General features: G+C 40.7%; 1 protein-coding gene across 1 annotated transcript; it reads right to left on the reverse strand.

Annotated features, from left to right (window-relative positions):
- Window positions 1-1,648: 1,648 nt before the first annotated feature.
- On the reverse strand, window positions 1,649-8,038 carry ccp110 (centriolar coiled-coil protein 110). The gene is made up of 13 exons (XM_079564151.1): window positions 7,722-8,038; window positions 7,289-7,417; window positions 6,029-7,064; window positions 5,819-5,946; window positions 5,259-5,436; window positions 4,077-4,174; window positions 3,891-4,007; window positions 2,939-3,040; window positions 2,744-2,860; window positions 2,464-2,531; window positions 2,306-2,371; window positions 2,166-2,225; window positions 1,649-2,057 (listed from the first exon to the last, which is right to left on the reverse strand). Exons 1-13 carry the CDS (start codon window positions 7,941-7,943, stop codon window positions 1,982-1,984), a joined length of 2,397 nt encoding a protein of 798 aa, XP_079420277.1. The 5' UTR covers window positions 7,944-8,038; the 3' UTR covers window positions 1,649-1,981.
- Window positions 8,039-9,933: the final 1,895 nt, after the last annotated feature.

Consider the following 9,933-nt stretch of genomic DNA (forward strand, 5'->3'; position numbering starts at 1 on the left):
CAAACAGCACATTTAAGGAAGTGTTTAACTGTTTATTATCCTAGTTCCCAGTAGTGATTTGTATTACAAGTTGTTCAATAAAGATTACGCACATTTTGACTCCAAGTACTATGAACAGCTTATGAACACTATCATTATTTAACAGCCACACAATACAATACACTGATGATCAGGCAGGGTGCTGCTGGTTTCCTCTAACAAAAAAGAAAACCCCTGCAACAAACTCAATTGTTCCAAGAGTCAGACAAACTATACAACCAATAGTTGGTCTGTTGTCCGTCTCAATGGCGTCAAACTCTGAGGAAGAAAACATGATGAAAGTAAATACAGGGGAGTTGACTGGTTACACAAAAGCTGCATTACTCCTCACCAAAAAACCTCACTATTGGTGCATCCAAGGCTTGATGCTCCACAATGCAACTGTAAACATCTCCTCCTTTAGGAACAAAACTCATTGTGGAGAAAACGTGAAACATCCCGTCGGAGTTAAGGATCATCTTTTCAAAAGGATTGTCTGAGGCGACCACTTCTCTGTTTTTGGTCCATTTTATTTCAACGGTTGGTGGGAAAAAGTTTCTGACGAAGCAGATGAGGGTGTTGTCAATCTGCTCAATAACATCGTCTCTTGTGTAGATGAGGACTTCAGGGGGCTCTGCAAGTCCACAAGGATTTTACAATAAACTCAATGAGAGGGATCTACTTCCAATGACAGCCATTCCCAAAATTGGAAGTGACGTGACCCCCTTCATCATAAAGATCTAGCCTTGTTGGATTGAGATGTTCCTTGTTATATTTGGTCAAAAGCCTTAAGAAAACTATTGTAATAGGCCGACATAAAAACAACACAAACATTACCACAAACAAAGAGTAAAACATTGATACATACCTATAGTTTTCTCAAGAGAGGGGTCCCCTTTCCACATGGACAGATGATGCATACACCACGTTTTGGCATAAATTGCTAAGTCATATGGGAAAATTCTGTAGACTACAGGTATTTTGCTGTCGTAAACTACACTTTCATTTTTGAAGTCTATATACAAAATTTCATCATCATCAAATTTGCGTGTCACCTGTGTCAAAACAAGCAACACTCTGACAAAGTTGGTGAAAACCTGCAATGAAAAGAAACAAGTTTTAACTGTTTCAGATAGAGAAATAATATGTATCCATACCATGTGCAGAGGTGAAAATAGAGAAGCAAACAAATGTAATCAGGCTGAATGCAGTCATCGTGTTCAATAGGGACAAAAACAAATATCATTTCAGTATTAGGACAGGCTTCCTCATATTTGCACAACACCAGGAAGCGACTACGTGTTATGAGAACTGTAGATCTGGTCACTATAATGACACTCATAATCTATCATCTAACATCCTCATACTTAGGATATTTTTACCTTTATTTAATCAGGAAAGTCCCACTGAGATTAGGAATCTCTTTTTCAGGGTCCTGTCCCCAATGAAGGGGATGTAAAATGTGTGCAATGTAACTTTACACAAATTTGACATTTTTTTCAGCAAGATCACATACAGATTTGTAATGGTGTTCTGTTATAGAAAATATACTGCAGATGTGAAAATACAAAATCAGGCCAGACAACTTTAAAACATTTAATTTTAAATATTAATGACAATATATTTCAAAAGACTGCTGCTCAGCACCCTTAAGTAAACAAAGCACAGTTTGGTTAACAGAGCCCTTCAACAAAAGTCCAACATCTTTGTCATGTGACCCATAAGGCTGATTTGTGACTCTCAAACCAACTGCATGCAAACAAAGGCATACACGTTCATAGGCACAGTCAAAACACGGTGTGTAAAACAATATTCTTTAGACATTGTTTTTTATTGGAACTAAAATCATTTTATATTGAGATATTTCATTTTCATTAACATTAAAACAATCATTTTGCTAGCAGCTAACAAATAAATTCAAGTTCACAGGTTCAGTGATTGGTGTTTCAGTCACGAATGTGTTTCACCCCAGGGAATGTTGCTTCTTCAGGCTGTCTGCGCGCCTCACCCGCTCCTCTGGAGTCTTCTTGTACCAGCTTCTATGAAATTGAATATCATTATTTTTAAACTTCACCAAAAAAATAATAAAGCAACTATTTTTTGAATGAATATTTCCAATTTAAAAAAAAAGTGTCTCTGTAAATTACCCCTGGCGGCTCAGTTGGCCCGAAGAAGATGAATTTAGGCCCTGGCTTGGTCTCAGAACTCTAAAAAAAAAGTTAGGTTACTCAGAAAGAAAACACAAAAATATATAATATACATGTATTTTTCATGTCAAGGCACTAACCTGTTTGCAGTGGGGCTTTTTGGCTTTGGTTGCATCTTCCTGGTCTGAGCTGGAGACTCACCCACCCTATGAAATAAATCAACCATTTAATTACAAGCAAAAATGAGTCCAAAATTAGAACAATTACAATTATTGAGCGTTCCTTGCTTTGTTTTTACCGTTTCTTTCTGTCTATTGACCTCTGCGTAGCAGTGGAGAGAACCGCTTTAGAGGACTTTGCCTTTTCCTTGATAAAAAAAGAAAACAGAATTAGGACTAACTTGTTTGTAACAAAAGGGTCTAAGTACAGTACTTAAAGTACTTAAAACTACTTGATACCTCTTGACTTGAGTGTACTTGAATTTTGTTGAATATTACATTTAGTTAAATATTATGAATGAAGTAGCCCATATGTAAATGAAACACTCTCAAAGCACTAATTGTTAAACTTTGCAGTACCATGTCTCTCAGCTTCCTCTCCAAACGGAGCTCCCGATCCTGCTGTAGAAGGGCTAATCTTTGAGGCAGAGGCATTTGGAAGAAGATGTCATGGATGTCATACAGGGCCGCACGCAACTGTGAAACATAACAATACTATAAAAGAACTACGGAAAAGATGGCCCTCTGGTGGTCACACACAGTTACCGCACACACCTGGGCTCGGACTCTCTCCTGCAGAGACAGGTCTTGTGTTGAGTTGGGCACTTTCTTTTGTGGGGCTTCTGTTTGGAGGGACCGAATAAATTCTTGTGTGTCCTTTGCAAAACATAATAAAAAAAAAATGAAACAACACTGCACTGGTTTGGATTGTAGTTTAACTTCTCTACCAATTTAGTTCATGTATTTGTGTCTTTGTTAATGTTGTTAATACTAGGGAACTTAATATAACATTTATTGAGTGCTAATATAACTCAATTCTAAAATGTTGGTTTGTCTTGTAGGCATTGGCAATAGCTCTTCAACTTAGCTCCACTGGACTGAATTGGAAGCATCTTTCTATAAATGATCTAAACAGCAGGTGGAATGGGACTACGACACTTGCTATTTTTGCTAAGACATATTGCATCATTTAATTCACAAGAATTTATGATCTTTTTTTTTGTGCCTCAATATTTATTGAATGCATTTTAGCGCGTGGAGGATCTCATTACTGTGGTAAAACAATAAACATATCCATGACTAACTATGAGCACAAATGTGTTGTTCGATGAAGAAAAAAAAAAGTTTTATTGTGCTTCAGCTTTAGAAAGTTGTAAATTTAGCAAAAGCACCTACTGCACTTATGTTATAGGGCTCAGTGTCAATGAATAGCCTGGCGATTATGACAGGCCTAGTCACACATAGCACTATTTTGACTTTAATAACTCATCATAAGAATAATAATGCTAAATTAAAAACCTATCTGCTTACTTTACAGTTTTTTTTTTTACTTACTGCTAGACTATAATTTTCAGTCTATTATCAAATGAAAACTCCAAAATAAATCCTAAATTTGTCATCATCTTTGTGTGTAGTTTTTAATGTAACTAATTGAACTGAACAAGTTAATGCATTGCAGTAGTGTATGCGTTTTTCTAAGGTGGGAGTTTTGTAGCATTATTCTTACCACAACAGTTTGCCGCAGATGTTTGATCTTTTCAGTTTGGAGCAATCGCCGCATGAGGAAGCCACGGGCGATAGCAGTGATACGGCAAAACGCTCTTTGCTGTTCTGGTGTCGCAACCTAGTGAAAAAAATAACATCTTGTTGAGAGAGTTTACTAAAAGGCTTAATGTGATCGATACAAACCAACCTGACTGAGCCTTGATCGGGGTTTGCTTCCAGTCCAGTTCAGTCCCCACATGGTCATTGGTGACAGAATAGAGGGAGAGGTCGCAGGACTTAGAAAACCTTAAAAAAACAACAACAACATAATATCACTCAAACACAGTAAAGCAAGCAATTTTAATTCAAGACAGAAGTAAAATACCTTTCATCACAGATAAAAGTGCACTGGAATATTGGCCTCACTTTTTATGTACTAAATATGAGCAATGCTATACAAATGGCAAATCTGCAGTACTCAGGTGATCTTCCAGGAGGGGAATCAAATAATACATAGACTTGCTTATTTGCAGTGACTGGAACAGAGGCAACAAACTTCCAGGCACAATGACAGATAGAGTTAAAAGCCCTTTATTGCGTTGTGTCTTTATCCAGGCTTTCACTATCTGTCTGTGTGCCACAGATTTTTTTCGTACAGCATGTCTATGTATATGAAAAAAATGTTTGCAGTGATAGAACAATAAAATGATAAAACAATAAAATATAGCTGCCCACTAAGGACATACAGCGCAAAATTAATTTCTAAAGTGTTTTTCAAAATTATCAAGCCTTTGGTGATGATGCAGGCTTGCGCCCTCCTCTCTCGCTCACTGAAAGAACAGCTCTGTTGGTTGAAATTGAGCCATAAATGCCACATTCCACATAAAAAACAACACGGCAAAACCCAAAGAAATGTTTATTTCACCTGCGGATATGCTTTGAAAAAAACAAAATGACAGGAATACCGCAAACCTGGCAACCCGGGCCTGGACCCACTGAAAATGGCCCTTTGACCTACTTTTTTGGTCCCGACCCACCGGTTAAAGAAATTGGCCACAGTTTTTCCATACTGAGATGTGTTCTTACCTGAGCTTATATGAGTTGATGGGTTTGGGTCCATAGAGAAGAGAAGGAGAGGATAAATGCTGACAACATCTTTGGTCTTTTGGCGTGACTGAGCGCACGCACAAAGACCAGACAGGTACGCATCAACTCGTCTAAGCTAAGGTAAGAACATATCTCAGTATGCAAAAACGGTGGCCTATTCCTTTAAGAACCAGAGAGCAAATCTAAAATGTGTGTAAAATATAACTCAAATAACTTTAAAGATAGAGCTGTTGCGCTAAATGATATAAATAACAGATCAGACAGCGTGTTAAACATATAATACCTATGTTGTGTCCTGGTGATCGCTCAGAGGGGGTGTGGGCGGGGCTAAGTCTGGGGCAGGACGGGCTCATGATGGGACAAGGGTCACTGACCAGTCTGTGGTTCCACCCACTGGCATCTGCACTGAGAGGTCGTCTAGACAACTGCTCCTTCAGCCTCCTCTCTGCTTGCTCATGCTCCTAGATACACAGTCACTCATGTTAATACTGATGCAGAAATGGTGCAAATTAAGTAAGTACCAAGTAAAGAAAACAGTCACATAGTATTTAGTTCAAAGGTTTATAATGAAAGAAATGTATGTATCGCGGGTCGCGGGGGCAGCAGTCTCAGCAGAGATGCCCAGACTTCCCGATCCACACACACCTCCTCCAGCTGTTCTAGGGGGACCCCGAGGCGACACCAGGCCAGCTTGGAGACATAGTCCCACCAGCGTGCCCTGGGCCTTCCACGAGGCCTTGTCCCACTAGGACCCGCGACCCGGCCCCGGATAAAGCGGAAGAAAATGGATGGATGGATGGAAATGTATGTATGTGAATGTGTACAATATATAGGTTTTATCACCAGTAGTAGGCGCTGTTGTTCTCTCTCTTGCTCTACCAGCAACTGTGCCATCTGAAGTGCACGCTCGTCCTCCAGATGTCTTTGCCTGTCCTCTACAGCCTGTGCTTGTCTCTGGGTGTCCTCTGTTCCTACACACAACAACACAATAGAGCTAGTCCAAAAGCTTGTCATTTTTATACAACGGGAAGATATAAAACACATAGTACTTACGGGTCTGTGCTTCTGGTTTACTTCGGAGAACATTGGGGGAGTCAGGGGTCACACCTGGTTTTGAGGTGGAGGCATATTCTGTGTTATAGGGCTGGTTGACAGGGAGACGCCGATTTGGGCCAAGCCACGTCACGCCTGCCATAAAACGTGGCACTCTTTCCTGGCTACGGTCGATGCGCTCAGTTGCCGAATGATTGCTGTCCAGCGTGTGGCATCGCCTCCGAAACTGTGTGGAGCCAAGATGTCCGTTTGGGCTACATGTCATGTTGCTTGGACTACAGGGCTCCAATGTAGGGCTGTGAACCCATGGGCTAGATTGACAATTATTAACACCGTCTCTGAAGTTTTCCCCCAGTGATGCCCTATGATGAGAGGACCTTGCAGATCCCAAAAACATGTCCCAGTCGGGCACGCCTTCCCCTGGTCTCCCTGGGCTGCGAGGGACAAGATCTGCCGGCTCGATCGGGAATGAAAAGTGGATGTTTCCTGTTGAAATGGGACGTGGACGCCTTTTTGGTGCACACTGATTCGGGCATTGGTCTTTCAGTGGAAGGTGGATGTGCTGGTCCGGGTATACTGGGGAGAGTGAAACAGGTTGTGGGTGCAAACTGGGGTCATGAGAAGGTTGGTTCTGGATTTTCGGTGGGTCAACAGGTCTGTGGCGCAAACTAAAGCCAAACTCAAAGCTAGAATTGGAGCTTTTATTGTTAGGGTCAAGGCTGTTGTCAGGTGGAGGGGTGTGCATAACTTTCTGCTCCTGTTTCACATACTCCCTGGACTTTTTGAGAAGACTGTCTAAGCTAATGTCCTCTTCATCCTCGTCATCTTCCTCCTCACTTCTCTCCTCGGTCCTTGGCTGCTCTACATCCTCTTCCTTTTTGGAAGAAACAATTGTAGTGTCGGATAAGGATGCAGCCAGATAGTCACATCCGGAGTCTTTGCTTAGTCCTGGGGAGTCTGTCACTAAAGTATATCCACCGAGTGTAGGTGACTTCCCACTTGGAGCCTGTACAACAGCTCCAGACTGCTTCTTTATCTTTGGTACGTAAAACAAATCACAACACAGAAAGATTATTACATAGTACTGTGGAAACATGACACGCATTGTCAGTCTATTCTAAAAATAGCACATTCCAACACGACTGTTCAAAGACTGTATTCAAGTTAAGCAAGTTACTAAAGAATTCAGGGCATTTTGGGTTTTAAGTTTAGCTAAATAATCACTTCCTTCACGTGCTTGTCAATAACGTTGGTCCTAACCTGTGTCTGGTCCAGTAGGTCTTGAACTCGAGTGATGAGCCGGTTTCTCTGCTGGCTTTGCCTTTGCACTTCCAGCTGCACTGCATGTTGTCTATATTTACACATTGTTTGGCATTGCTCTGCAGTAAGCTGGGGGAAATAAATATTATCATTTAGTACAGATATTTCACATTTGAACTGTGTGCAAGTTTCATTCATGAACTATTAGGCCACTGCAGTCTCAGCTCTTCTGCAGTAAACAGAAGACAGGGGAAAAGGGCAAATGTTTTGTCGATGAAATGCTGATCTAATTTGGACCAGTCTAGTCACATGCCTCTGACAAACATCCTCACAAACAAGTCAACATGAACTGGAAAAATATAGTCAACGTTTCTATAAAAGTATAATAAATGATACTAGAGGGTAATTAAAGCCATATCTAAATATTTCTTACCTGAGGTGGAAGAATAGCTCTTCCATGAAAACAGATGACAGATTTTGTCTCCAGGGAACAAAGTGGCTCGCATGTTACCTTCTTAAATTTCCCCTCATCCTGCAGAAGTGCCAAAGCCCGCCGGCAAAACTCCTCATAGTTCTCCATCTGTGCACACCGACCCATCCAGGTGCTAAGCCGGAAACATGCATGCAGTCTCCTGAAGTGGCTGTCAATGTACATGAACAAAAGTATTAAAGCATAAAAATACAAAAGTAATCAACAAATAGGCTGCATCCACTTTAAAGGAGGAACTGTGTACGTCTGCCTAATGGTCTGTCAGCTCTTAGACGTTTTATCACACTCATCACATTCCAGCCATGCCTTTCCAGCCGACCTTGCTGTGGAATGACTCCCATTTCCCCTGTCTCACGGTATCCGGGGCTAATCAATAGGCAATCCTTTCTAATTCTAAAAACGTCCATCAGCACATGGCACTGCACAGATTCCCTATCAAATTAACATGTTTATAAGACAGATACAAGGGGAGGGACAACATCTGCATCTCTTTGACGATCATGCAGTTAATAACATCAATAATAAGAACTATTGGAATTGTAGCTGTTAGAGCTATAATAATTGTGTGGAGGTGTCGCGATGTGGTGGACGCCTCAGCCTCGCCGGTCAGGGATCAGCTCTCAATCAGGACGAGGCTTTAAAATGTACCAACAATGATCATGAAATAACATTATGTGAGCACATAGCTTTTACGTTTTTGATTCGGGAGGGAAAAAATCCCCCAAGTGTGTGTGTGTCAACGGGCGTTACACAGATGCTAGATACCCCCTGCGAATAACACAGGCATTGAACTACACGTGTCAACAATGGCTTACCTTTATGACGTCAAAAAACGTCTCCTCTTGAATCCCTACATGAGCCGGAGAAAGCTGAACAGTGTTGGTGTTTTTGGTAAGTGGATGTGGAGGGTGTAGCAGCAGCGGCATTTACAGATTTGTCTTTCATAGCACGGGTTGGTCAGTTCATCCTCTTCTAGTCTTCCGGGCTACAACAGCGCCTCCTAGCAACAGTATCCCAGGGTGCGCTCCAAAGGGTGGACCATGAGATACACATATTTATTTATATCAAATCAAAATTTGAAGTCGGACATATCAGTAGCTAGGTTCTAACTCATTAACTCATTCCCCCAGCAGATTGGATCACAAGATACAAATCTGTGAGTGTGTTTACATGCGCTCGAGTAGCCTGGTTATGATAATATATGGGATATGACGTTTACATGCAGGATAGACCTACCTGGTTACATGAGCAACTACAGTATCCTCGATATTTAGGCTCCAGAGACCGGGGCGGAGCTCATACTAAATACTTTAGCAATGTTGCTAATGCATGGCTTTTACAGATATTTCTCAAGCACAGGGAAAAGGACTATCCAAGGAAGAAGTTAAAATGATAGAGTTTTTCCTCAGCTTCAGCGACAGATGTGACAATTGAAGAGAGAGCAGCGCTGGCTTCCACCGGAGATATTACACCATGGAGTTGTTTTTTTTTAAGGTTACTTCAATGTTTTGTTAGAAGATACAAAGTTTTAAAAACCCAGGTACCAGATAAAACGACTCTTACCATATATCTGTTTCAAAATTTCGCACATGCTCAGTACATCAGCAATAGTGAAAAACCAGGATATTGTGTTTACATGGTACAGCATCCTGTGGGAATATCCCAGTGAGAAAATCCTGGTTTCTATTAACTTGGGTATTGGCTTATCCAGGAAACTGAAACCAGGCTTCTGTTTACATGAACCAGACAAAACCAGGAAACTTAAAATCCAGTGCATGTAAACACACTAATTGCGAGGCGCATTGAATTGCATTTTGCATGAAAAACGATTATAATAAAACTGCCTTGCCTGACTGACTTTAATGAAAAACTTTAATGAATTTTTGGGCATGATTCACACTACCCACTTAGATACCTATTGTTACACATTAGACACACACAAATGCTTTAACAGGCCAAATTGAAATCAATTCATGTTCAGTAGTATAACTTCACAAAGATTTCAAATTTCACACCTAACCACACAGCATATGTTTACAAATTTACATATTTCATTTGACTTACACAGATAAAGAGCTTTATTTTACAAAATCTGGAAATATAGTCCGCTGTTCAATGTTTATTCATACACAGGGTTTTCACAACTCTTCTTTTG

Source organism: Gobius niger, assembly GCF_951799975.1.
Source record: "Gobius niger genome assembly, chromosome: 10".
In the NCBI taxonomy this organism is placed as follows: Eukaryota; Metazoa; Chordata; class Actinopteri; order Gobiiformes; family Gobiidae; genus Gobius; species Gobius niger.

Coding starts and splice junctions, on each gene's coding strand:
- ccp110 (XM_079564151.1), bottom strand. CDS start 7,943: ATGTACATTGACAGCCACTTCAGGAGACTGCATGCATGTTTCCGGCTT. Junction 4,175..5,258: donor ATCACCAGGACACAACATAG/GTATTATATGTT, acceptor TGTTTTTTTAAG/GTTTTCTAAGTCCTGCGACC. Junction 2,058..2,165: donor GGCCAACTGAGCCGCCAGGG/GTAATTTACAGA, acceptor TCAATTTCATAG/AAGCTGGTACAAGAAGACTC.